The sequence below is a fragment of the Mixophyes fleayi genome, chromosome 8, assembly GCF_038048845.1.
Source record: "Mixophyes fleayi isolate aMixFle1 chromosome 8, aMixFle1.hap1, whole genome shotgun sequence".
NCBI classification, from domain to species: domain Eukaryota; kingdom Metazoa; phylum Chordata; class Amphibia; order Anura; family Limnodynastidae; genus Mixophyes; species Mixophyes fleayi.
The window spans coordinates 4812305-4839710 of NC_134409.1; the positions used below are offsets into that span (position 1 = coordinate 4812305).

The window sequence follows — 27406 nt, forward strand, 5'->3', positions numbered from 1 at the left end:
CCCGGACATTCCGGGAGAGTTGGCAAATATGGGTACGATATAATGGACCTCCATGGAGACGCTTATTCATACTTGCCAACTTATGGCAGTCCGCGTCCGGGAGCTGCCAGGGGGAGGTGGGCGTGTGGGGCGCGAGGCTTAGAAAATTGTATCCTTTTGGTCAAATGCCGCAATTCTCAGGGAATCGCTGCATTTTGGATATAATTTGCGAGAGGCTGCCATACACTCCCAGGAAGACCCACCCTTAATACGGGAGTCTCCCGGACATTCCGGGAGAGTTGGCAGGTATGCGCTTATTATGTACACCGTACCGTACCGTGCCGTGCGGGGGGGGGGGCTGTGAGACGTATTTATGAACGCGCTTCTAGCGCCTTATTAAAGTGAGGACAGGGATCGGCTCTGTGTTTAGTTAGCACTGGTTTACAAAGCCTGTATGTACGAACCCTAAGAGAATATTTTTTAAACCTGTTCTCTATTGTTTCTAGTATTACAGTAAAAGGTGCTTTACATTTAATCATTAATAATGATAATAATGTAATAATACTAGTGATGCAGATGATGACTTGGCACAGAGTCCTCCCTGTACAGGTCGCTGAACCAGGGTCTGACTGGCACCTGAAGGACTTTACCCCGAGAAGCTGGCAGAATCCGCCCATCTGTATATACACGGGCCGCGGCCTAGCTGACCGCCCACATCCCCGGCCTGTCCTACTCGCGGCGTCCGGCCTAGTGACCGCGTGCGCGGCCAGCCTGCTCCCGACACCCCCCGTCTCCCAGCAGACCCCCGCTCGATGCCACCACTACGGTTCGCGGCGAACATCTCCTGGCTGTTCCCGGAGATCCCCGAGCTCCAGGGCCGTGTTCATGCTGCGGCCAGAGCCGGGTTCCGGGCGGTGGAGGTGGCCTGGCCCTATGCCTCGGACCCTGGGCCCATCAAGGCCGCCCTGAGGGAGCAGAATGTGGAGCTGGTGCTGCTTAACACCCCCCCAGGTACGGGACACTGACTGAACGCTGCCTGGGCCCATAGTGGTCAATGTATATGTAATATGTGACATTATAGATCCCTGCTCACTGTCATTCACCTGTTATTATTATTATTATTATTTATAATCGTCTGTTATATCTGTATAAAGACTTAGTTCTGACGTCATCAGTCTGACTTGTTTAATTCTAATGACTACAGAGTTTCTTACTCTATAATAGAAAAGAATAATACCTTATTATAAGTTACCTCAGATTTGTGTCTTGTATAAAGGCGCCGTCTCTCTTAATAGTCACAGAACGAGGCGACTTCTAATATTCATATAAATTACAGTAGAGAGCATTATCTGTGCCGTAACTAGTGCTGTGCCAGAGGTGCCAACCATCCAGCGTGCAAAGATGAATCCGGGGTGCAGGGAAAAAAAGATTTTAGGCGAATGTGGTAAAACTTGAGAACAAGGGGGGTCTGTTTTCTTATATGCGCCAGGTGCATTTTGAATTATGACTTTATATACTATATACAACACAGAACCTTCTCCGTAATTAGTATTTCCTCAACCACTAATCATACTACAGCCATGATCCACGTCCCTCTGTACATCACTACGCTATATAGCCCAGGAACTTATTATATAGGTCTCTCAAATGTCTCCTTCTGTAATATCATCATCATCATTTATTTATATAGCGCCAGCAAATTCCGTAGCACTTTACAATTGGGACCAAACATTAATAAAACAATACTGGGTAATACATAGGAACAGAGAGGTAAGAGAACCCTGCTCGCAAGATTACAATCTATAGGACAATCTGAGTTTGAAACACAAGGGCATGTGCTACATCATATTGCACACTGGACCAGCTAGAATGCAAAGGTAAAAGTACTGAGTGGGCTGTGTGTGTACCAATGTTGGTCAGAGGGTAATATGTATGTATTGTGCCAAGTATTTGTGATTTCTATGAGGCAGATTCTGTTTGCAGCCAGGTGCCACCGGGCATCACCTCAATGTCCGGCTGCCCACCTTGCCAGCTAATACGGTACAGAAATCTCCACTCGTTTTCACTCACATCTCTATGGGCAGAGAGGGAAAATGAGGTGAGATTTCTGTAAAAACGATGTGCCTCCTTGGACTGTTTCGGAGACATATCAGATCAAATTGAATCTGTCCTTATATGTCAGTTTGCATTCCTTTCAATCTGTTACAGTATATTTAATTATTTTGCTAGACACAGTGTTAGTGCAGAGCTTTGCAATATGTATATGTGAAGATTTAGTCCTGAGAGGATCCTGTCTGCAGGTCTTAGTTAAGGCCGTATCTTAAATTGATGTGTGTGTATCCTGAAAGCAAACCAGCATACTTGGGACCCAGTTGTCCTAATTTTAGGAACTCTCCTGCCGAACTGACCAGCAGGACTTTAGTTCAGAGTCTCACGTACACCTGCCGCTGGTGCACGGCAATGTGGGGGGCGTTTTTAGTGGAGGAGAGGTGGGTTGTCGAACAGCCTAGAGCTTCAGAACATGACACAGCCACGCAGATTTATTTTTCTACAAGAAAAAGCACTGTTAAGAAAAAATCCATCGGTATGGAGCCCTGGGTACCTCGCTGTTACATACTCTACCACTTGGTGTCCAGTTAAAAGTGCGGAATGACTATAAAACCTGGTCACTGTAACTGAGCTTAGCAGACCCAGCATGTAGACCCATCGCAGGACCAGTGATGCACAGACGAATGCTTCATATGGGCCAGTTATCCAATGGGACTGACGCTGGGCTGTGATTGGTGAATTACCTAGAGGAAGGAAAGACTAAATCTGCAGAGACTAAAAGATCTTAATATTTATAGTTTGGAGCAGAGAAGGGAACGAGGGGACATGATAGAAACTTTCATATATATCCAGGGTTATAACAAGGTGCAGGAGGGAAACATTCTACAAAGGAAGAGAAGTATTAGAACACGAGGACATGTACTGACACGGGGGGAGGGAGGTTCAGAGGAAACTACTTCACAGAAAGGGTAGTGGATAAGTGGAATAGCCTCCATCAGAGGTGGTAGATGATAATACAGTAGAACAATATAAACATGCTTGGGATAGACATAAGGATAGCCTTACAAAGAACTAAGGATCAAATAGGGTTGGAGGTTACCATAGGTTAAACAATGGGCAGACTAGATTGGCCAGATGGTTCTTATCTGCCGTCAAATTCTATGTTCCTGTGTTTTTATGTAATAACAGTCTGATCATTATGATTAAAACCTATTCCCACCGGAATCTTTTTCTACCATACAATAGGACGAGATTAGAGAGAACGTACATTAGGCTACAGTATAGCTGATATATGCAGCTTGGTTAACCCACAGATTCTCAATTGTTTATTGTATTGCGGGAATATTAACCAAGTACCCCAAAGTACCCCCCATGTGTATAAATATCTACCAGCCCCCCCCCACCCCCATTGTTTAATGAACATCCCCTCTGATCTATGAATCTATTTTTTATTTGTAAATACAGAGATCCGTTATTTGGGGTCCTCCAGATAGACTATCATTACCCATCCAGCCCCCCCCATACATAGATGACGGCCCCTAGCGGCAAAGGAATTTTATTCACATTTATCCAGCCTGTTCTCCTGCGGTGGGTTGTGAGTACGGATCAGCTCACGGTATTGGGCCTTATAGTTCAATGTTCAGATTTGTTTACGCACCCAGTATTCTCATGAGTCACATCTAATAGAAATCACTTTGTGCAGGGGACCTGCAGGGCGGGGAGCTCGGGCTAGGGGCTCTACCTGGGAGACAAGATGATTTCCGTGCCGGGCTGGATCAAGCAGTTCATTGGGCCGGTGACTTAGGATGTAAAAGGTACAGTGTTATCTTTCTATTGATCGTATATTAGAAATATTAGCGGTAATGTATCCTGAAAACATTAGTGGTTTATAAGATGTCTTTCTAGACTCTACTATTGGAAGACTTGATTGTATTTGAGGTTTGTACATAATGATCTAGTCAGAGTATTGTTACTGGCATGCCTTGCAGTATAATATGTAGCTTAGGAAGCAAGTACAACACACTCAACACAGGTTGGCTTTGATATGACGACAATAAAAATGTCGACACTCAGAATATCGACAGAGTTAAAAGGTTGACATTCAGAATGTTGACATCGACATTGTGACTGTTGACATTATTGTGTCAACAGTTTGAATGTCGACATTTCCCACTCAACACATGGAAAGCAAGTTCAGGAAACAAAGTGTCATTGGTGGGTGACTGTGGAGTTACCTGCAGATCATTGGTAAGTTGACTCTCATGCACACAAACACCGATCGGAGCTTGAATTTGGACACTGTTTGAATATTATCAATTTTCTTGTTCTAACATTTGACATCACTTTCACTTATATTAATACACAGCATTTTTTTTAGTTCAAAATCAACAAAGAAACATATTACATCTATATCTGCGCTATAAACATTTGTGGCTTCAAATTCTATTGATTATTTGTACATCTATGGAATCTTCAAACAGATGCTCCGCTATACACAGAACTACCTATTGATGGGACCCTGGACCCTATGTCCAGGGTGAGTCAACAATGGAAACCGGGTGACCCAATCATCCTCTGTCTCACCAACAACAAATCCATTCCCTGTTCTCCATACTTGCAGGGTCTACGTACCCCAGTCCTGCCTCCCAGGATTAATATTCTGCCCTCGTCTCTTACAGGATACACATCATGGCAGGACGGGTGCCTGCAGGACGTGAAAGGGGCTCCATTGAGAAAGAGATGGAGGAGACCTTTGTGGAGAACCTGAAATATGCAGCAGATGTATTAAACCAGGTGCGCGGTGCTGCGGCAGGAGAACGGTGGTGGTGGTGGTGTCGGTAATAGTTTGTAGCTGCTAGGATGGGAGTCCCAGGAGCAAACGCAGGATTTGTAGAGGGGGGGTTTCCACACCATCAGTAGGCGTGACCAGAATGCATGGGGGCGTGGCTATAAAATTAGACAGTGCTTGGCTGCTCTCCAACTCCTTCTAACCCCATAATATACATGGGTAATGCTGCGTGCACTACTGTTAGGTGCACGCAGTTCTCCCTTTTCAAGCAGAGCTGTGTGAAGTGGGGGCAGGGTCCAGCCACCTCAATTATACAGTGCCCCAGGCTTGGAGGGGGTTTCCAGGCACTAGCAAACCCCCTATCGGTTTGCCTATGAGTCCATAAACGCTAATCCCAACGGCTCCTCTAGGGAAGTGTAATAAAAGCTAAGCTCCACTATGAAGCACCCAAAGTGCAGTGAATCCTACTTGGGATCAAAAATAAATTTAAATAAAGCAGAAATATATATATATATATTGAGAATACATTGAATGGAGTTCTTCTTATAATGTACATTCAGTGGAGACTTTCTGGTTATTTCCCCTGGGACTCGCTGTGTTTGAACCTTTCACAATGGAACTGTGCTGTAAAGTAAAATGATTGATATTAGCGTGCGAGAAGGAGACAATTCATTTGTAAACGTCAAGTGGGTCATGTGCACGTTACGCATCCTGGGGCATTTATAAAAAATCCCTACTGCAAGGTCGTTTATTTAGGCATCACCCTCAAAAAAGCCGTCAGGGTCAAGTGAATAATGTTAATTTTTTTGCCAAATCTTTATTTTGCCAAAAAAAAAACATTGACAAAAAGTTACATAATAACCCATCTGTTATTCTCTCCCTCAGGCTGGGATGGTGGGACTGATCGAACCTATAAACAGCCGTATTACCGAGCCCCGATATTTCCTGAACACCCCGCAGCATGGTAAGCGGGTCTGAGGGCAGTTTCAGCTTCCAGTAATAATAATATAGCAATAATATCCAGTAAGAATATTTATTGATGGATCCATTTTTGTTTCAGGGGCTTCGATCTTACAGAAAGTGGGGAGAGACAATGTGAAGCTGCAAATGGCAAGTACCGCGACGTGACCGGCTTATTTATGTCATAATGACTCAGAAAGACTGCTATATTTATAAACACATTTATATATTTTTTTTCCCTACTTTTTTCATCCAAAATGAAACAGCAACAGCATCAAAAAGACGTAGATAAACTAAAACTGAAACAGGCATTATTGACGGCACTAAAGTTTTGTTTGGGCATAAAATGAATAGCGGAAACCACGACTAATACCACAAGTTCCTGGTGCACCATACACAATACAGGCAGCCGGCCTTATGTATAGCAGTGCGTGTTGTTAGGGTGTTTCCATACTACTAATATTCACTTTCATATGATATTTAAATTTCTAGCAAGATTTCGTATTTTTCTCCAAGACTGTGGGAAACTCATCAACTATCAGAGCACCAAGCGCTGTTTTTATAAATGTCACTAACTTGTTTACTTTCTGTTTCATGTTATTGTATGTCGTGTATTTGTATCATGATCCGCTCACAGCGCTACTCAATATGTTGGTGCTTTGTAAATAAGATCATTTATACACGGATCGTCAGTGTATGTTCAGTACATGAACATGAGGATGGTTTTGCTGTTATACATCTCTCTTCTTTTTTGTGTTGCCAATAACACTTCCCTTGTGTCATTTCTCTCTGTACCATGGACGTTGTGTTATGCCAGTCATGTATCTACTTTCTGTGTGGCAGGATGTGTATCACTGGCAGATAATGGATGGGAATCTAACGGAGAATATTAAGAAATATTTCCCATTGATTGGTGAGTTTCACAGTTTTATTGACCTTTATAAAATAGATTTTTTTTTTTACAGTGTCCGGCTGTTAAAGGCGGTGTCCTTCCAGAGCACATTGTTAAAATAATTTGTATAAGTGTGAGCTGAAGGAGAACTATGCGGAACTCCCTTTGGAAGATTCAATGGCTGCTCTAGCAATGACGTCTTTCTCTTGTCTATTGGCGATTCCATCTTCTAGCAATCAGCGTTATGTGTCGATGCGGCCCCTACATAGGCAAACCGATGGGGGTTTCCTAGTGCCCGGACACCGCCCTCCAAGCCTGGGGCACTGTATAATTGAGGTGGCTGGACCCTGCCCCCACTTCACACGGTTCTGCTTGAAAAGGGAGAGCTGCGTGCACCTAACAGTAGTGCACGCAGCATTGCCCATGTATATTATGGGGATAGGAAGAGTTGGAGAGCAGCCAAGCACTGTCTAATATTATAGCTACGCCCCCATGCATGGCTGGTCACGTCCACTGGTGGCGTGGTGTGGAAACCTCCCTCTACAAATCCTGCGTTTGCCCCTGCCCTACCTTAACACACTATTATTTTATGTCATGTATTTGTATCATGATCCGCTCACAGCGCTACTCAATATGTTGGTGCTTTGTAAATAAGATCATTTATACACGGATCGTCAATTATTTACATACTGCAAGAAAACCGTAGTGCTTAAACCCAGTCCTTTAAGAGCTACCAGCAGGTCATGTTTTCAGGATTTCTGGCTGTAGAAACAGGATAATTACTGACCCAATAAAATAAATTTACTCACCTGGGCATGATTTCAGAAATCCTGAAAACATGAACTGTTGGCAGCTCTTGAGGACGGCGTTTGGACACCTGTGAGGTAGAGGGTCTAAACAGATCCTCTATTGTGCATTTCTTAATGACATGATAAAGAATATTGAGATTACTTGGATAAAGGGTATGAAAACAATGATCTGTATTTTCCATGTATACAAGTCCTTTACATATATTCCTACATGGAAGAGCCCCTAGCTTAGTTAGTTTTATTACTATAATAGTCTAAGCCCCCCCCCACAATTCCGTGTGCCCCCAAGTTTTGCTGTCGCAGTAGCCCTGAAACAACATAATAGCAGTGACTTATTGGAGCAGAATGCTCTGTAATTTTCAGGCATTACTCATAGAATAATGTCTACAGTCCACCTCAGGACCAGGACACAGCAACACTCGGTCAGTCTAGGATTTTGAGTAATATACAAGCTTTTATTTATTTATATATATATATATATATATATATATATATCAATGTCCAATACTGGGTAGAATTGGTGCTTAATTTGTATTAGCGGGGGTTCAAAACGAGTGCACATTAAAAATAGCATCCCTTCCCTGCTTAAGATGCCCGTCATTATCGGAGTATGAGGATTTACATCTTCAGCACTGAGAAACAAGTCTTTTCCTTTGTGCGTTTGTTGTATTTCCAGCAGTGCCCGGATCTGCCTGGCAGATTTCATGGTGTTGTAATTACACATTCTCGCTGGATAATAGCATTTAAGAGTAGTCAAAAAATAGATGCACGGTGCCGTTCCTCTGGAAAATCCACTTATCTGCAAGTGAAGAATTGCTTCATCCCACAAATGAGACGTTTTCCGATCTAGTTATTCTGGTTTTTGCATCGTTATTGATTGAGGTCTGTTTTTATCACTGCTGTGTACAGAAACTTTATCTCTCCAGGTAGAGTAATAATAGTTTCCTGTTTATACAAACATCCGTGCGCAGGTCATGTTCAGATCGCACAGGTGCCTCATCGGAATGAGCCAGACGGTGCCGGGGAGCTGAACTTCTGGTACCTGTTTGACCTCCTGCAGGAACTCGGATACCGAGGCGATGTTGGATGTGAATATAAACCTCTTGGTGAGTGTCGCTGACCTGTTTTAGACCCCGTCTGCGTCACCAGACAAGACCGTACACACGCAGCATGTTTAAAGAACAGCAAAGGGGAAATCATGTCTGTGTACTGACTGGGTGACATTAAATATGGATTGGTTTAGTCATTTAATGTATTAATCTTCTATTTTCAGTCGGCTTCTAACCTCTTTTTTTTCCCCTGTTAACTATATTGACAAAGACAACAAAAATGTTTGTCTTGTTGTGTTTAAACAGCCTCAGCGCTTCCCACATGACTCTATACATGTGTTCCATTATGGAGTCCATTACATCCTCCAACCAGCACCGTACAATGACAGGAGTGTGCGGAAGGGTGTTGGCTAAAGGAAAACAGTCATGAAAATAACTTAAAAGGAAATGACACATTGCCCAGTAAATATGATTTGCATATTATTATTGTTAGATTAATAAGCATATATTAAAGTTGATTCTAACCCATTTACTGGTGAACTGGTGAACTCCGGCAACATGTATCAAATGAGTTTCAATAGGTAGCAGTAGGGTCTTTTTAACCCCCTCCCCATTACTACAGACCACGGAAAGCTTTGTTGAAACAATATTGCTGTAATATAAAAACAAACAATTGAGCTGTATATAACAAAAACAAACAAACTGATATTTTAAACGTTGTGATTTATACATCAGCAGGAAACTGAATACAAATGTCTGCAGATCACACCCAGTTTCAGGATATGCAGCAAAGCAAAATGCATTGTGGATATTGCTAAAGAAACCATTTTCCTAATAGATGTCAGAAAATAAACTCGGCAATATCTATATGCTACATCCTTGAGGACGATGGGATTATAGAGAACGTAGGGACTTTCTCAACACCACCTGACATCTAAGAGTCGGGAGCAACCTTCAGTTGCTGGATGACTAGAAGTCATCTTTCTGAATTCTCTACAGTCTTATGTTCATACTGTGATCCTGGCAGCCAGTCTGATCATTTTAGACCGTAGTGGGCACAAATTGTGGAGTTTAAAGGGCCCCAAAATGCAACTGAACCCAGTCCTCACTTGGTCAAGATCTTGTAAATGACATGCAGGATGGCAGGGAACTCCCATTGGACAACGACCGCAGGTGACCAACTGTGACTGACCATCCCCTGTTGCCTTGGGTGCATGGGATCTGGTCATTCAGCCTGAGCGACAAATGGACAGGTCATTAAAACTGTGACCTCTAATCTGACTCTTGATTCAAGCAAAAAATGTTGGAGGATGATATAGGAAAGAAAATGATGTGTTATATAAATAATACAGACAACAGGATATTGGGGAATTCTGTAAAAGTGGAGGAATCCGAAAATTTTCTGAAAGATGCTTGATGGAACAATATTACAATTTTACCTTTATATCCTATATTTTTTCCTTAAAAAAAGTTTTTTTGCATCTGTTCTGCCATTGGAGGACACTGCGATACATCTGGGTATAGTAGGTGGAATTGGAGCTAGGGCACTTTTAATCTTAACCTGAAGGACAGCTCCTCCCCTACTTTGCCCCTTCCTTTGGGAACCATCTTTGATTCCAGTTCTCAGTGACCTTACCATGCGGGAGTTGCACGTTTTCAGGTCCTGGGTGGTTCACCAGGTTCAGGTGAGATCGGCCACATTCTTCCTAGGCCTGGAGTTCTGGGAGTAAGTTTGGCTACATCGGGATCCTTCCAAGTTGCTGCTGTCTTCCCATTGCGGAGGTGGCGTGGCTGGTTCAATATGGGGGTCTGCCAGAAGCCTTCGTGTCTGCTCTTCTGCTCAAGGTCCATGGTCCCCAGGGCAGTGCATGTGGCGATCCATTTGGTTTTGCCTGGGGTTGATGATGTTCTATGTGATTCTCATACATAAGCTGCGTTTGGGTGGCTCAGGTTTGGCTGCACCAGCCATGGTTTGACATCCTGTGGTTGCCTATCGGTCCACCTTGCGGTTTCTTCTGGTCTTTGGTACCGCCTGTTTGTTGTCTACTTTGGCAACTGGACTCCTGATATTGTGATTCTACGGACCAGGGGATTCTACCCACAAGCTTGTGATTACGTTGTGGTTCCTCTAATTTCCAATGTGTGAATTGCATATATGCCATTGTGTGTGGGTCCCTCAGGTTCCCTTCCTTGGAGATGTTCTTTTTGTTTTACCACTTCTCCTTTTCCTTCGGTACAGTGGGCACAAGCGTGGGCGGCCAGCGCATGTGCACTCTCTTCTGGTTGGATCTCTTGTGGGGTTTTCTTCTCCCTTACCCGGGGCAGTTGGTGCTTCCTCTGTGGCGCGTGTTGTTGTTTCAGGCAACTCTGTTGTTCCCGGTTGCCGCATGGTCGTCTGTCCACCACTTTTCTGGGGTTTCTGGCAGGTTGCTGGGTTTTGCATCACGGGATGCGTGCATTGGCTGTGTGGCGTTATATGCAGTGGCTTCAGAACAATCTCTCCCTTCGGGTCAGCTTTGGTAAGTCCCCAATGTGGTGAAGGGTCTCCCAATGGCAGGACAGAGAAAGGAGGATTTTTTTACTCACCGTAAAATCCATTCTTAACCTATAGAGGGACAACTGCACGTCCTCCCCTTGCTCTGACATTTAGTTGTGGTCATTACCCCTAGTACGGCCCTCTCTTTTGGGCTTTGTTATAAAACTGAAGATGGTTCCCAGGGGGAGGGGCTTAGTAGGGGAGGAGCTGTCCGTCAGATTTAAAGTTCACAAATGCACCTACTGTACCCCAATGTAGGACAGTGTCCCCCAATGGACTAAAATGGATTTTACAGTAAGTAAAAATACTTGTCATTTTTTTAAGAAACTAGAGGGTTTACAGTTATTTTTTATTGTGGTTAACTAAACCATGACCGTCTTTACTAATTAACATAATAAGAGGAGAAAGGTGCAGAAATAATGGTGACATAATGTTATAGAATATGGATTACAGAGAGACCGTCACAAACACAGGTTAAGGCAGATTTCCACTTCCTCCTCTCGTATGGAATATCCCGCTGGCAGCTAATTAGTGATAATGCAGTAAAAGCTGCAGTTCCTTCATTACAGCAGTAACAATGTAACCTCTGAGCAAATGTTATCCACACAAAACGGATAATTATTCTCCTTCACGCTGAACTTGAACATAAATATATTATACATCATTTTCATCGATGAGCATCTATTACACGAGCGTGCTGCTATCAGATATCTGATTGGAGGATAGGAAAGGGGAGGGGTTTGTGTAAAACCTGTTAAAGACTTAACCTTATGGGTACACGGAGAAAGACAACGTAACAGTACTATTTAGGGCTGGTTATAAACCGCCTGCATAAAGGATTGTACGTACATTTACTATTATGGCAAGCGGGCAGCAAAGAAAGAGGTGACCCTCGTCCAATCAAACTAGTGGTTCTGAAGCCAATTTTTATCCATTTTATTTTACAAGACCATTACCATTCACAAGAGAAATAGGAATGTTCTAGCCAGTGTATCGGTGTTCATATTAAAAAAAAGTGTAAAATAGATTTTCATATCAAATATAATATTCCTGTTCATCTCTATTATTGACCTGTCTGGAGCGGTTCATACGTAAATGCTGCATATCGGATCTTTACTCGGATATTGCCCATTAATCTCACCCGGTAGCTTAATTGTAATTAACAAATGTTTACATAGATTATTGTATTTTTAAAGTTAAATTTGATATAGATATATCATTTCTAGGCAACAGTTTAACTATTTCCTGGTGAGTTATGTAACATCCAGGTTTGATATATGTTGTTGTGTATGACTGATCTGTCCGTCTCCTATGCAATGTATATATGTTACTGCTGCTCTGTACAGTGTGTAACCGAGCAGTCAGTAATAAGGTGATTTTTCAGGGAATACGGTGAATGGACTGGGCTGGATGGAGACTTATCGCAAGAGGTGTGAAGTCCAAGGCAAGCCGGAATAAATCTGGATCAGAATAATCTAGGACAGCATCAGAACGTCAGTTTAAACTGCAACTCCCTTCATACGAGCTGTTCCACAGAGGGGGGGGGGGGTCGGAGAAATTATACGTTTGGGGGACATTTTCAAAAATGGAGAGCCATCAAAAGAAAAACATTTGGATGTAAATCCTTTAAAAATATAGTTTGGATTAACTCCATGTTTGAGATGTTCCCCTTTAGGTTTTTAAACCTAATTAGATTAAGAAGTGAGCAGCATTTCAATATATTAGTATAAATTAAACCGATTACAGTAATTTGATTGGCTGCGTAACCTTGTATATTATAATAAATAGTAGCTTTGTTACAGTAAACGCTCCGGCACCCAGACTGACTAGCAAAACTTGTATAAGACTTTCATTTATTCAAATAATTAGGAATTTTTATTCGATTTACATTTCATTTACATAAAATCTTGCATCCTGTAATTATCGTCACAATTGGCTTCAGCAGTTTTAAGTTTAAAATAAACAAATTATCTGTAACAGGAACTGTGTTACCGTCCAGTCAGTTTCCTCTTACGATGGCGAAGAGATAGCAGCAAATAGTCTTTATTATGTTTGTTTTTTGCAGCATCACAGGGAAGAGAGAGACTCTGATTTTTACTAAATCCAGATTTTGTTCCTCTCTGGTTTCATCCTGGGGCTCCTGTGCTTTAGAATTTCACAAAGTGTTACTGAGAAAAATAATTGTCCTCCGAGTTGCACAGGCCGAATGCAGTTCCAGCACCTCTGTGCGCGAATTTAATGGCACCGCGGGCACTGGGCACCGCCGTTAGAGGAGACCGCTCCACAGGTTGAAGCAGGCAGTGTTAATGACAGACTCCAGGTGGTGGTACGTGGACACCAGCTGGGGTAATGGACTCTCACTGTTCTGTGGCTGTTCTGGAAACGGCTCCCGGAACACGACCTTCAGGCTCTGTGATAATGAAAACATAGTTTAAAGAGCAAACCCAACATAGAGCGAACAGTCACTAATTGGGATGATCACATTTTTACAAATGCCCAAGACTTTCATCATCATCACCATTTATTTATATAGCGCCACTGATTCCGCAGCGCTGTACAGAGAACTCACTCACATCAGTCACTGCCCCATTGGAGCTTACAGTCTAAATTCCCTAATATACACACACACACACACAGACACAGACACAGACACAGACACAGACACAGACACAGACACAGACACAGACACAGACACAGACACAGACACAGACACAGACACAGACACAGACACAGACACAGACTAGGGTCAATTTTGATAGCAGCCAATTAACCTTCTAGTATGTTTTTTTTTTTTAGCAGTGTGGGAGGAAACCGGAGCACCCGGAGGAAACCCACGCAAACACGGCAGTGCTGTGAGGCAGAAGTGCTAACCACTGAGCCACCGTGCTGCCCCCTAATTAATGACATTAATATACATTTGTCTGTTAATAGCTTTATACCCCCCTTCTTAGCTACATCTCTTGTTCTCTGCAGTCTTTAAATTAAAAACTTTAACACCTTCCCATGAACCCGTTAGCTAGTGACCTTATGTCTAGGAGTAAAGGGAAGATTGATACTATTAGTAGGAACTAGTCATATTTGACCACAAGTGCTTTGTACTCATAAGATTTTCCCTGTAAATGGAACTATGTGAATAAAATAACAGCACTATAGAGGGATACACAATTCAGCCTTTGATACTACCCCCCCCCCCACCTAACCAATGGCGGAAGTGCTTTACATTGGGCAGTGCCACCACCTGAGCGCTTTTTTGTATGAAAAGTGATGAGTGGACGCTGATCAAGGTGTTGGGGACCAAAGATCCTGGAATCCCACAGATTGATTGTGGAAGGGATGTTACCTCCTGGAAGGAGGTGCTGTGTCTCATAGTGGATGTTACCTCCTGGAAGGAGGTGCTGTGTCTCATAGTGGATGTTACCTCCTGGAAGGAGGTGCTGTGTCTCATAGTGGATGTTACCTCCTGGAAGGAGGTGCTGTCTCTCATAGTGGATGTTACCTCCTGGAAGGAGGTGCTGTGTCTCATAGTGGATGTTACCTCCTGGAAGGAGGTGCTGTGTCTCATAGTGGATGTTACCTCCTGGAAGGAGTGCTGTGTCTCATAGTGCATGTTACCTCCTGGAAGGAGGTGCTGTGTCTCATAGTGGATGTTACCTCCTGGAAGGAGGTGCTGTGTCTCATAGTGGATGTTACCTCCTGGAAGGAGGTGCTGTGTCTCATAGTGCATGTTACCTCCTGGAAGGAGTGCTGTGTCTCATAGTGCATGTTACCTCCTGGAAGGAGTGCTGTGTCTCATAGTGGATGTTACCTCCTGGAAGGAGGTGCTGTGTCTCATAGTGGATGTTACCTCCTGGAAGGAGGTGCTGTGTCTCATAGTGGATGTTACCTCCTGGAAGGAGGTGCTGTGTCTCATAGTGGATGTTACCTCCTGGAAGGAGTGCTGTGTCTCATAGTGGATGTTGCCTCCTGGAAGGAGGTGCTGTGTCTCATAGTGGATGTTACCTCCTGGAAGGAGGTGCTGTGTCTCATAGTGGATGTTACCTCCTGGAAGGAGGTGCTGTGTCTCATAGTGGATGTTACCTCCTGGAAGGAGGTGCTGTGTCTCATAGTGGATGTTACCTCCTGGAAGGAGGTGCTGTGTCTCATAGTGGATGTTACCTCCTGGAAGGAGTGCTGTGTCTCATAGTGGATGTTGCCTCCTGGAAGGAGGTGCTGTGTCTCATAGTGGATGTTGCCTCCTGGAAGGAGTGCTGTGTCTCATAGTGGATGTTACCTCCTGGAAGGAGGTGCTGTGTCTCATAGTGGATGTTACCTCCTGGAAGGAGGTGCTGTGTCTCATAGTGGATGTTACCTCCTGGAAGGAGGTGCTGTGTCTCATAGTGGATGTTACCTCCTGGATGGAGTGCTGTGTCTCATAGTGGATGTTACCTCCTGGAAGGAGTGCTGTGTCTCATAGTGGATGTTACCTCCTGGAAGGAGGTGCTGTGTCTCATAGTGGATGTTACCTCCTGGAAGGAGGTGCTGTGTCTCATAGTGGATGTTACCTCCTGGAAGGAGTGCTGTGTCTCATAGTGGATGTTACCTCCTGGAAGGAGGTGCTGTGTCTCATAGTGGATGTTACCTCCTGGAAGGAGTGCTGTGTCTCATAGTGGATGTTACCTCCTGGAAGGAGGTGCTGTGTCTCATAGTGGATGTTACCTCCTGGAAGGAGGTGCTGTGTCTCATAGTGGATGTTACCTCCTGGAAGGAGTGCTGTGTGTCATAGTGGATGTTGCCTCCTGGAAGGAGGTGCTGTGTCTCCCAAGTGGATGTTAAACCCCGTTGCGTCAGTGTAGCTGGAAATAATGGTTGTGAAGCGCATTGCTCATTTCTGGACACAATCTGTCTTAAGCTACTGTGGTCTTGCTAGACTAAAATTGTAACTGACAAAAAAAGCCCCCTTGGTACTCTTAACAGCGGGGGACAGTTGCTTAATTAACAGCCACAAAGGCAAGTTTTAATTAGGAGTGTCTGTTGTGTACAGGCACTCATGCTGTGCCCACATTAAGAGCCATTAAAGGTGACTACGGATGATGCAGCGCTAGCGAGAGGGTAAATACAGGATGGGGAGTCTGGGAACCTCGTTCATTTTCTCTCTCATTAGCCGTATAGATCTTTACATTAAACAGTTAACTGAAGTTAATGTCAAAATCGCTTACTGTTTGTTCTTTTAGGAAAACACTTTTCATCTTTTCACTGACAACTTAGCAATAGGTGACTATTTAGTTGACAAACGGCTAACGCACGCAGTTTCAGCACAGGATTAATTTGTAATCCTCAAAAGGTTTAAACGCTCGTATTCTGCACATCCAAAGAGACATATTTTTGAAATTTTCATCTTTGAAGATAAATGCATTCTGCATAAGAAGTCACAGCCTCTACTACAATATGGGCTTTGATTCTGTCTAATACGGCAGAGTTTAGACGGCGGCAGCTTCTGTGTTTAATGTATTTCTGTGGCTTGTGCGCACAAAAGATTAAAACGGGACATTTTCATATACAAAGGAAACCCCAAATCTTTCATTATGCAGAGTATTTATTCCCCCCTGAATCTGCTGCAGGGAAAAGGGAAGAATCAAAGTCACCAAGAGGAGAGAATAACAACCTGGTACGGTTTTAGAAAGGCTCGCTGATCCCTATATTCCAGTATTATAGACATGTATCTCCAAGCAACAGTTACACAAACAGTATAATACCGCTTACCGTTTTTCCAGAATGGGTGTCTAGAAACACCAGAACAAAGCAATCTGTGAATTTCTGATTGAGGACAACCTTGATTAAGAAAAAAACAAACAAAAAAACCCCAACAAATTAATAAAGTGCAAGATGACATATAGCCTGAAACGGCAAGTTTACAAAGTTTTACTTTTATAGTCTGACAATCATCATCATTTATATAGCGCCAACATATTCCGTAGCGCTTTATTAGTTTACTGTGTTTATCCCCAATTGTAAACAAACTGGATAAAATAGACAGAGAGGTGAGAAGGCCGCTGCTCACAAGCTTACAATCTATGGGACAATCATTGTTCCGAATATCTCTGCTGCCTAAAACAATTTGTACAGCGAGGATTAACACTTTGCGAAGTGCGTCAAGCATCCTGCTGCAGTGAATGGAGAGGTTAACACTCAGACAAATATATATAATTAATAAATATATTTAAGCCTACTAAAGTATTTCCACTTCCTCACGTTAAATGTGTTTTATGAAAAAATGATTAAAAACAATTCGGACTTACTGACATAAGGGGAACATCTCCCATGAACGCATTTATCACCTATACGAAAATATTATATAATGTAGCAGCTGTAACGCATGTTTATAAATGCAACAAAATATGATTCTTGGTCCACACGGAACGTCCATAAGTTTCAATAAACATCAAATAGAATTAATATATATGGGATACTGTATTTCCTACTATAAACATACAGACATAAGTCACTGAGGACTTCCGCGACCACAGGCCCAATCTCCCAGAAGCCTCTACTCACCAGGTACTGGGTGCTGCTCTCTGTGCTGTGGAAGTGGCGGCAGCTCTGGGGAAAGCGGCTCAGGAGGACTTTGATTAGACTCTGATACCACTGAACACTCATCGAGAGGAGGAAATCCTGTAGGAGAGCAAGTCACAAAGACACCAAGGAGAATAATCACACGTCTCACTAGCACCAATCTGACTGTTCCTTCTTATTATCACAGAATGTCGTTGGGCATAACGATGGACTACAGTCAATGCTGAATGCAAGCCATACGATGTTAGAGGAGGCAGCTCTGGGCCAGGGGTGAAATATTGTATAACATACACCACAGGGGTGATTTGATATGCCAACGATACTCAAACTCCCAACTTCTCTACAAAGAAGCAAGATCAGCTCTAGGTAAAGCCATGCACCATGTACAAATCGTACACCATAAAAGCATTGTTCCATGTCATGCACTGATGGGACCTAAAAAGAGTGAAAACAGCTATGTGCACACTGGACATGGAGCTACATGTCTGGCAGTATCTGTATTATTACACCTGCAATTCTGATTCATATTGGACCAAGGGGAACATACAAGGAATGCTGTGTATGTGTTATAATTAAATCCCTCAAATTTTTTGCTAAACAATAGTATTTTATATTAGTCGTGGATGACTACCCTCTGTTTTGAGGTGGTTTTTATTGTGTTTTATTTACTTTATCACTATTGAGCCCACTCTGACCTAAAATAGTCCCCCTATATTGTGAAATAACCCCGGAACACACAGTTCTCATTATATTCTTTCACTTTTTGCTATATCCTGAGGAGAGCTGCATCCCCCACATCTCCACCACATACTGAATCCCCAACATACTGCACCAAATCACCCACATAAACAAACTTGTAATAACTATAAAATGATCAATGTATGGTTTCCCCTTTAAAGTAGTTACCGTAGATTGATAATTTTACAAGTTATTAATAGATGGTAAAGGGCAGAATCAATGCTCCATACAGTAACTGATAATGAAGAATTTATCGGTGGCTGCCCCTAGTGTCAGTTTTAGCATTTTATATATTGTATTTGGCATCTCGGGTTTGTACAAGGACTCAGAGGATGCCCAACACCATGTACAGTAACAGCTTAATCTAGTTCTAATTTACCTTATTATCCAGGGACAATATTCTTATTCTATATTTCCATAAATGTATATCTTGTACTCCCATGTAACAGCTAATTATAGTACATATATGATAGGTTTGAGGACAGGAGACATGAGACCAATACATCAATTAAAAATTAATATATAGCTTATGTTTGTCTTGTATCTGTATTTGAAAATGTTCAATAAATAAAAATAAATCAATACATAGCACCACAATCCTCTGTATTCACACTCCTCATTTATCTTACATTGCGCCCGTCTTACCAGCTGTGGGTCGATCTCTGCCACACTCCTTCCATGCACGGCATCCAGCAGTTCTTTCAGTTCGCTGGAGCTGAGTTTGCCCAGCCGCAGCTTATCGGAGGAGAGTGGCTCCAGGAGATAAAGGCGCTTCCAAAGGTTATCTCGGCGGCAGTGGCACTTGGCCAGCTGCACCATCTCATCCAGCTGCCTCTTAGCGGCGCTCACTTCTGTACCCAGCAGCGGGAACAGATGTGGATTATAGAGGCTTCCGGAACCATTCTTGCTCTGCTCGGCTTCTAGGACATATTCCTGGCTCTCCATTTCCACTCTCTGGCACTTCTCAAGCTCTGGGGCCCCATCTAGGTCCTGGTCATCCCTCTGGAGCTTCGGTGGTTTTTTGAAGCGTCGCATATCGGCGGTGAGACGCGGAAATAGCTCGCGCTGGCTCGTCATGATGACATAGAAGCGAAGTCTGACAAACAGAGAAGAATATGGCTGTCATGGGGGGTGGCTACAAGACAAGTCTGAGATACATGGCCTGTGTAATGCAGAGAAGGCATCTGTTATACGGAGATGAACACTATGAATATAACACACATACTCAGCTGGGGCTCATTCACACTTTGGCTATTAAGTGCTTTTTTGCATGCTTGGAGGGCAAACCATTCAAGAACAGAAAAGCCATAGGGATTACTGATAGAAGTAGGACAGTGATTTCATACGGTGTGTTTAGTGGCATAAATAAACGTTCCTTGTATTAGAGAGGAAAGATGGCGCTTCCACCCACTACCGCTCGTTACCTCAGGAAGTGACGCTCTTGCTCCGTCTGCTCCTCGAACGGCACAGCATTGTGGCACACCAATAACGATACGTCAAAGTCGTCATGGTGTCTGGCACCCTCCGAGTCCTTGTATGAACCCGAGCTGCCAAATACAAGATATATGCTAAATCGACACTCAGGGCAACCACCGATAAATTCTTCATTATCATTTACTATATGGAGCGTTGATTCTGCCCTTTACCATCTGTTTGTCCTGTCACTAATCAGTACACACCTGGGGGTAAGTGTTTCAAGCTGAGAGTTTCTGGCGGGTTTGAAAAGCAGAGATGTTGCCTATAGCAACCAATCAGATTCTAATTATCATTTAGTACATTCTACAAAGTTCTACATTCTACAGCTAGAATCTGATTGGTTGCTATAGGCAACATCTCCAGTTTTCAAACCCATTGACAGCTTGACCCATTGACCACCTGGTCTGTGCTAGAACTGCCCAAATAGTCTCAGCGTAGGTTTGGTTCAAAGGTGGTCACCAACTGTCTATTGCAGAGGTTCTTATCCTTTACATCCATAATGTCGGGAATAAGCCATTGCTCAACAGGTCATTACCAACAGGCTTACTTTTAATATATTTCCTGTTTTTATTTTAGTACATAAGATATAATCAATGAGAAATTGTATAACTGCACGCAATTAATAGTCATTTTATATGTTGGTTAGCAGCAGAAAATAGGTCTGCGAAGAGCAGAACATGGGGACCCAACCTAAATGGTTAGTTTTTTGGGTTCCAACACAAGGGTCATCAACCCTTAGTCTATTGGCTTCTATAAAAGTGCATGGAATTTAATTTAAAATTCAGTGATAGGAACCGTCCTCCCCCATTCAGAAGCCTGCAGGATCGATGTGGATCTGTCTTCCATAGACCTGTGAGAACATATTATGGGGCACACCATGGAAAACTGGCCAAACATCTTGGACTTCTCTCACCTGTTCCATATGGAGACCAAGCCATACTCGTTCTGTTCTCCAGTGACGCTTTTCTTTCCATTACTCCCCGGCACAGAGGGTCGAACCATTCGTAAAGGCTTCATGTGATAGGTGCTTGCGTGATCCGCTATGTAATTATACAACTGATGGGCAGCGATGATCTCAGTGGGAACAGACAACATCCCCTGATACACATGGTTGCGTCCATACTTGGGGATATCGGGGTGCTGCGAGATGAAGAGCTGTAGGAAGCTGGAGAGGTCATAGCCCTGGCGTAGGGACATGCTGGAACCTAGCAGATACTGGTGGAGGACACGGAGGTGGAAATCATAGCTGAAAGAATGGACGTGCATCAGGTCCCGGACCTTATCGCACTCCTCTGTGAAAAGCATGGACAGCTGCAGGAAGAGGAGAGATTTTGGAGCAATGTATGAAGTCACTGGAGGCTTGCACACGTGCCAGAAGAACATTAAATTTACAACAAACAAAATCTGTGCACCCGTCACCTTTTGAGCCAATAATTATGAAAATGCAGCCAATCAATTTACTAGGAACTTGTGACATCACAAAGACACGTGCCTCATCCTCTTATTGATGTCACCAGTTCTTAGCAAACGGATAGGCCGCACTCTCACGAAATATAGGTTCAGCCTGCAAAACGTCACGGTGACAAGTACACTTTAAGAGTCGGTAACTCTCCACCTGACCAGGCTCCGAATAGCCGCTTATCTGTGCACAAATCTATGAAACCACCATCACCAGTATATGCCAGCGTCCTCTGTGGCCGTTAGCTGTGTAATATTTAGTAAAGCACTTGCTAGCTGACCAATCCACCCATGTGTCAAACTATCACCATCTGCCTGCCAAGGGCACCAGTACCAGCGACACTCTCCCGATCCTCTTTGCCAAGCACCAACCACTGCAAATCCTTGTCTTTTTTTTGTCATCTGTGCGAGTGTTTAAAAATTTGCCCAACACCGAAAAAAAACACACTAACTTAGCCCGGCACCAAAATAAATCACTTAAAAACAAATTAAGCCTCATGAATCCATTGCAGCACAAGCCATGGGCAGCCCAACTATCACCTGCAATGTGTGGTGGAGAGGAGGGTGAGTTTAGGGAGTTAAAGCAGCAAGATATGTTATGTGAGCCACGAGCAACACAAGGAATGGGTAACGTGACATTACAGAAGGAATAAGGAAGAATCACAGGGCTCAACACTCATGAAAGGAGAGCAGACAACTGACTGACAGGCACAACGGTTCCAGAAAGAATATGACAGACCGTGACAGATCTACAAATTAGAGAATGTGATACAAGATCATGAACTCCGTGTCAGACAAAGGCAGGAGACGCTCAGTAGTTTTAGTGACAAACAACAAAAGGATGAAGGACAAGACGTATAGACCACAAAAAGAAACTTTGACGGAAGCGTACAGTTGACCACCAAGCACAGGAGAGAGGGGCCACCAGGGGGGACGTACCGCAGATTCGGAGGCACTTTCTGTGGTACTCCTGCAAGGAGTCCGGATGGAGAGTGCGCCCTGATAAAAGAGGATAGGACACATGTACACAAGAGGAACTACTCTACAACTAGATGGGTAGACACACAAGTAACACCACCATCTCTGAACTGGGCATTTCTAATTCACCCTCCTTAAAAAGCTTCAGTAACACAGAAGGACCTCGAGCAGAGAGAAAGATAAAAATTAGCCGGGTAACTTGGAATACATGATTTTATTTCTACACTAGGATTTGGTCCATACGCTATCTGATATGTCAATCAATCTTCGGTTTCATTTAAGTTTTAATTCAAGCTCTTGAGGAAACCAAATAATCCGTTATCAGAGAGATCACAGCGGTTAATGTTATAGGGGTCCATTGAGGTACAAACTTTCTTACATTGAGATAAACATGTGTAGAAAAATGATGCATGTTATAGAGAAAGATTTATTTGCCAAATTTCCACAAACTTAAACAACATCTGTGTCTGAATAACAAATTCAGACAATGTACTTTTTTATATTCTGTGCAAGAGATTTCCAAAGTTATCATGGAAATACCAATCTCCAACACATACCAATGCTTTTAATCTACAAGCATCCTCTTCACCACTTGTACCAAAATTATATTTATAGAACGTATTAAGATTTGCCATCTCTCATTTCAAGAGTTTACTTGGTGACGACTCACTTACATGTATCGAGAAGAATTTAATCAAGGGATTGGCATCACATACTCCAACAAGGGACATTTATAATGTGTTGGTTGAAATAGTTTTTGTAAAAGGTACAGAGTGATGAAGATTGTTGCAGGGTTACGCTATATTTATAGACAAAGATGGGACCTTTCTTCAGGTGTAAACTAAGAAAATTAGCGTCACTCTGTGGAATCTGTCCGTTCGCCATGTACTTTCTAAGGCAAATGTTTTTCAATCCTGTGAAGTATGACAGTATATAAAGGTTTATCTACTACTCTTTGATATGTTACAAGTTTAAGAACACAAATAAGCAAATATATATATAAACCTACAGAGTGAGCATGGGCAGCAATATGTCTCTGGCCAACTACAAAGGAATCCTGCATCCTAAATTCTACGGGATTAATCCTTTTGTATCAGGATTGCAGACTGTCCTGCGGCAAAACTTAGGAGAAGCCATTGTGTGAGTGGACGCAACATACACGAGAATGCAGCAATTCAGTTCACTAGCACCCAAGTGATGTCACCTCAGATAGACGATCCATAATATATTTACAGTCAGGAGTGCATTGCACAAGTTTTACTAATGAACACTGAAGGAATGACATCAAAACTCTTTATACTGATCTTACTTGCAGGAGTTTATATAGGCATCACTTATAAAGGGGAAGAGAAGAGGAACAATGGCCACTATACTGAATGGCTAGTTCTGCAAGAAGAATTAATATCGCCATCATTGAAACTAGGTAAAGTCCTAAAATAAATTTTTATATATGAAACCCTTAATATTTACCATAGACAAATATAAAATAACATAGAAGCTTAGAGTCCTTTTAATATTGGCTCAGCACACGCAATAGCTGCCGTCTCTATGTGTAGGAGACAGGTAAACTTCAAAGTGCAGCCAATTCATTCACTAAGGACCAGTGACTCCACAGAGACACTTTAAAGAGACTTATATGGACCCATTAGCTATTGTTTAAATAATATATCTCTTTATACTTGGTAAAACAGGAGTACTCCCATGTTCAAGAAACTCAAGTCCAAGATAGCTTACCCCTACGCTTCATTAGCCATGACAGATTGGCCACTAGGGGGCGCTGTATTATAATCATTATAGCTCACTTGTACAAGCCTTATATGAAGAATAATTAACTCCAGCTACACTGGTATATGCAGGTCTCTTAAATGCATATAGACAAAGAAGGTCTAAGTGTTAAATGTGAGGGTGTCAGAGCTGTTATATGGACATAGCGGTGCAGCACGGTGGCTCAGTGGTTAGCACTTCTGCCTCACAGCACTGGGGTCATGAGTTCAATTCCCGACCATGGCCTTATCTGTGTGGAGTTTGTATGTTCTCCCCATGTTTGCGTGGGTTTCCTCCGGGTGCTCCGGTTTCCTCCCACACTCCAAAAACATACTGGTAGGTTAATTGGCTGCTAACAAAATTGACCCTAGTCAATCTGTGTTAGTCTGTCTGTGTGTGTGTGTGTCTGTGTATATATTAGGGAATTTAGACTGTAAGCTCCAATGGGGCAGGGACTGATGTGAGCGAGTTCTCTATACAGCACTGCAGAATTAGTGGCGTTATATAAATAAATGATGCTGATGATGATGATGATACCGGCCCTCGTTATGTAGTTTCCTAGTCCCATCATTTATATGGATTCCTATATTTCATAGCAGATAGTGTGAGTGTGGATTTTTATTTCCCAATAAAGAAATCAAGGTTGTTACTGAACTGCATCCAGGAAGCAGAGACATCTTTAGTTGCATATAGTCTGTTATTTTCCGCCATCGGACTGCACATTGTATACGAGCTTGTTACATTAATTGCTAAGAGCTAATAAATCCCTCCAGCAGATATCCTCTCACACAGTGATAATCAACAAGGCCAATTAGGCGTGATCACAGCATCTGTGTGTCACACCGGTGACAGGAGCAGTTAGCGCCAGGGTATAAACATCTCAGCCCCTCGCCGTTGCAAAGGGAAATCTGTGCCGGAAAGATGAATCCGTTAACCCAATAAGGGTTCTCAATCATCCTCCCCCCATCCTGGGGCACCACCGGTCCCTCGCTTCACACAGACTTTAATGCAATGACCCGTGCAGCTCTGGTTATTAACCGCACATCTTCCTGGTGGCTGCGGGGTACCGCTCAGCCGAGAAGAAATGAATCAGTGTAACTAGCAGACGAACGACTGAACAGAGACGCAGCGTGATAAAAAGGTGAGCGACTCCCCAAACAGGGATAACAAAGTAACCTGTTAGTCATTAACTGCAATTAATACAAAAAAGGTATAAAACTATAATAAAAAGAACATGACTAACAGAAATGAGCAAAAGTCTAGAAATTATTGGTAAAATGCCCTCCACCGACCCCTAAATAAAACACACAAATGACACAAATACAGGTAACCATATACAGACATTGCCAAATGGAAACTTCTCTCCCAATCACGTATAACCACATCTCCAAATTTCGGCCAACCTTTGCATTGTCAAATCGGTCACATTTGACAATTGACTGTAAAGTAAATTAAGGCAGGAGGGGACACTGAGTGGTACATATGGAAACGTGGATGTAGCCGACATCAAACCATCAGACATTTGCATTTACTAATTTCAAGATGAAAAGTCCTCGACGCACTGCGATATTTATCCTGATTGCCAGGAGGTTGAGCAGAAGTTGGGCGTACTTGGGCGTAGAGGGCATTCCAAGGATGCGAGCGACACGTTACCCTGGAACGCCCTCTTCAGGCAGGGTCGACCAGCTGCCACACAGTCCCTCACATTAAATATTGTAATGTGGCCAAGAAGTTTCCATCCTCTAACATACAGCAGACCATGGATAAGGTGCAGACATTATCCCAGGTCATCCTCATCCCAGGTCAGAGAATTAGTAACATAACAATTATTTAGAACTAATCATTCACAGATGAATATACTTGTGCTCCAAATAAGATATATGGAAAGACACAAAAAGGAAGTGGACCCTGACCGATCAAATTGCTGACATGTTGTTACAAGGTTAATACACATTTGCACTATGTTAATAAATGACCCTATAGAATCACACTACCGCTACCTGACAGCACAGACATGTGAACACTAGTGATCTATAATATCACTTTCACAAGCACAGGGTAGATCCCAACTCAAAATAATCGAATACATATTATACACAAGTTTCAGTCCAGGATACCCAAATATCAATATATTTTGAATAAATCCCTATGAAATGGAACCTGTCAAAACCACATAATCTGTCTATTCAACCAAGGCAAACAGAAATACTTTTAAAATATAAACTTTTCATCCTACTTCCAAATGTTACTTGAGAAGAGCCATATCCTACTTTACACTACCAGGCAGGAAATCAATTACTAGCGAAGTCTTGTCAGAGTCTCATCACGCAAGTGCGCACATTCTCAGTGATGTCACTGGTTCCTAGTGACTGGATAGGCTGCACTATCAGTGATGTCACTGGTTCCTAGTGACTGGATAGGCTGCATTCTCAGTGATGTCACTGGTTCCTAGTGACTGGATAGGCTGCATTCTCAGTGATGTCACTGGTCCCTAGTGACTGGATAGGCTGCATTCTCAGTGATGTCACTGGTCCCTAGTGACTGGATAGGCTGCATTCTCAGTGATGTCACTGGTCCCTAGTGACTGGATAGGCTGCATTCTCAGTGATGTCACTGGTCCCTAGTGACTGGATAGGCTGCATTCTCAGTGATGTCACTGGTCCCTAGTGACTGGATAGGCTGCATTCTCAGTGATGTCACTGGTCCCTAGTGACTGGATAGGCTGCACTCTCAGTGATGTCACTGGTCCCTAGTGACTGGATAGGCTGCACTCTCAGTGATGTCACTGGTTCCTAGTGATTGGATAGGCTGCATTCTCAGTGATGTCACTGGTTCCTAGTGACTGGATAGGCTGCACTCTCAGTGATGTCACTGGTTCCTAGTGATTGGATAGGCTGCATTCTCAGTGATGTCACTGGTTCCTAGTGAATGGATAGGCTGCACTCTCAGTGATGTCACTGGTCCCTAGTGAATGGATAGGCTGCACTCTCAGTGATGTCACTGGTTCCTAGTGACTGGATAGGCTGCATTCTCAGTGATGTCACTGGTCCCTAGTTCCTGTTTTTTGTCTTTCACTAAATTGTGAGCCCTTGAAATTAGTGAGAATCGTTAATTTGTGGTGACAGGTTCACTTTAAATGTAGCATTTGAAAGTGGAAGGATAACAAAGAGATGATGTATGTATATATGGTGTATGTGTAGAGGTACCTGCGAGTTGACAGACTGGCCCATTGGGATGCGGGAACATTCCAGTGCATATTGCTTCACACAAAAATAACATCCCTGTAGGAGAGAGACACAAATCATCACAGTTCTAGGGCCACCCCCTCCCAACTCAGCATTCCCAGTCATAGGCGTGTGCAAGGGGTGGGGATATTAGGAG

At 43.1% G+C, this 27406-nt stretch overlaps 2 protein-coding genes across 7 annotated transcripts in view; one reads left to right on the plus strand and one right to left on the minus strand.

The window, feature by feature from the left end:
• The first annotated feature begins 212 nt into the window (after positions 1 to 212).
• Positions 213 to 12897, plus strand: HYI (hydroxypyruvate isomerase (putative)). The gene is made up of 9 exons (XM_075181703.1): positions 213 to 300; positions 602 to 990; positions 3731 to 3842; positions 4707 to 4821; positions 5702 to 5780; positions 5877 to 5926; positions 6620 to 6689; positions 8449 to 8583; positions 12447 to 12897. The coding sequence occupies exons 2-9, from the start codon at positions 792 to 794 to the stop codon at positions 12518 to 12520; spliced, it is 834 nt and encodes a 277-aa protein (XP_075037804.1). The 5' UTR covers positions 213 to 300; positions 602 to 791; the 3' UTR covers positions 12521 to 12897.
• SZT2 (SZT2 subunit of KICSTOR complex) overlaps positions 12898 to 27406 on the minus strand; it is a 93708-nt gene continuing 79199 nt past the window's right edge. For 4 of the 6 annotated variants that reach the window (XM_075181696.1, XM_075181698.1, XM_075181695.1 and 1 more), the window contains 8 exons: positions 27232 to 27306; positions 22223 to 22282; positions 20739 to 21136; positions 19774 to 19896; positions 18995 to 19445; positions 17594 to 17710; positions 16802 to 16870; positions 12898 to 13472 (listed from right to left, as the gene is read on the minus strand). In XM_075181696.1, the coding sequence (XP_075037797.1) occupies positions 13329 to 13472; positions 16802 to 16870; positions 17594 to 17710; positions 18995 to 19445; positions 19774 to 19896; positions 20739 to 21136; positions 22223 to 22282; positions 27232 to 27306 (1437 nt within the window). In that variant the 3' untranslated portion in view covers positions 12898 to 13328. The remainder of the gene's footprint in view (positions 13473 to 16801; positions 16871 to 17593; positions 17711 to 18994; positions 19446 to 19773; positions 19897 to 20738; positions 21137 to 22222; positions 22283 to 27231; positions 27307 to 27406) is intronic. The other 2 variants (XM_075181699.1, XM_075181697.1) reach the window with 1 other exon arrangement.

Excerpts from the sequence above, each read along its gene's own strand:
- HYI (XM_075181703.1), top strand. The coding sequence starts at position 792 with ATGCCACCACTACGGTTCGCGGCGAACATCTCCTGGCTGTTCCCGGAG. Across the intron at positions 5,781-5,876 it reads CCTGAACACCCCGCAGCATG|GGGCTTCGATCTTACAGAAA; the intron begins GTAAGCGGGTCT and ends TTTTTGTTTCAG. Across the intron at positions 6,690-8,448 it reads GAAATATTTCCCATTGATTG|GTCATGTTCAGATCGCACAG; the intron begins GTGAGTTTCACA and ends ATCCGTGCGCAG.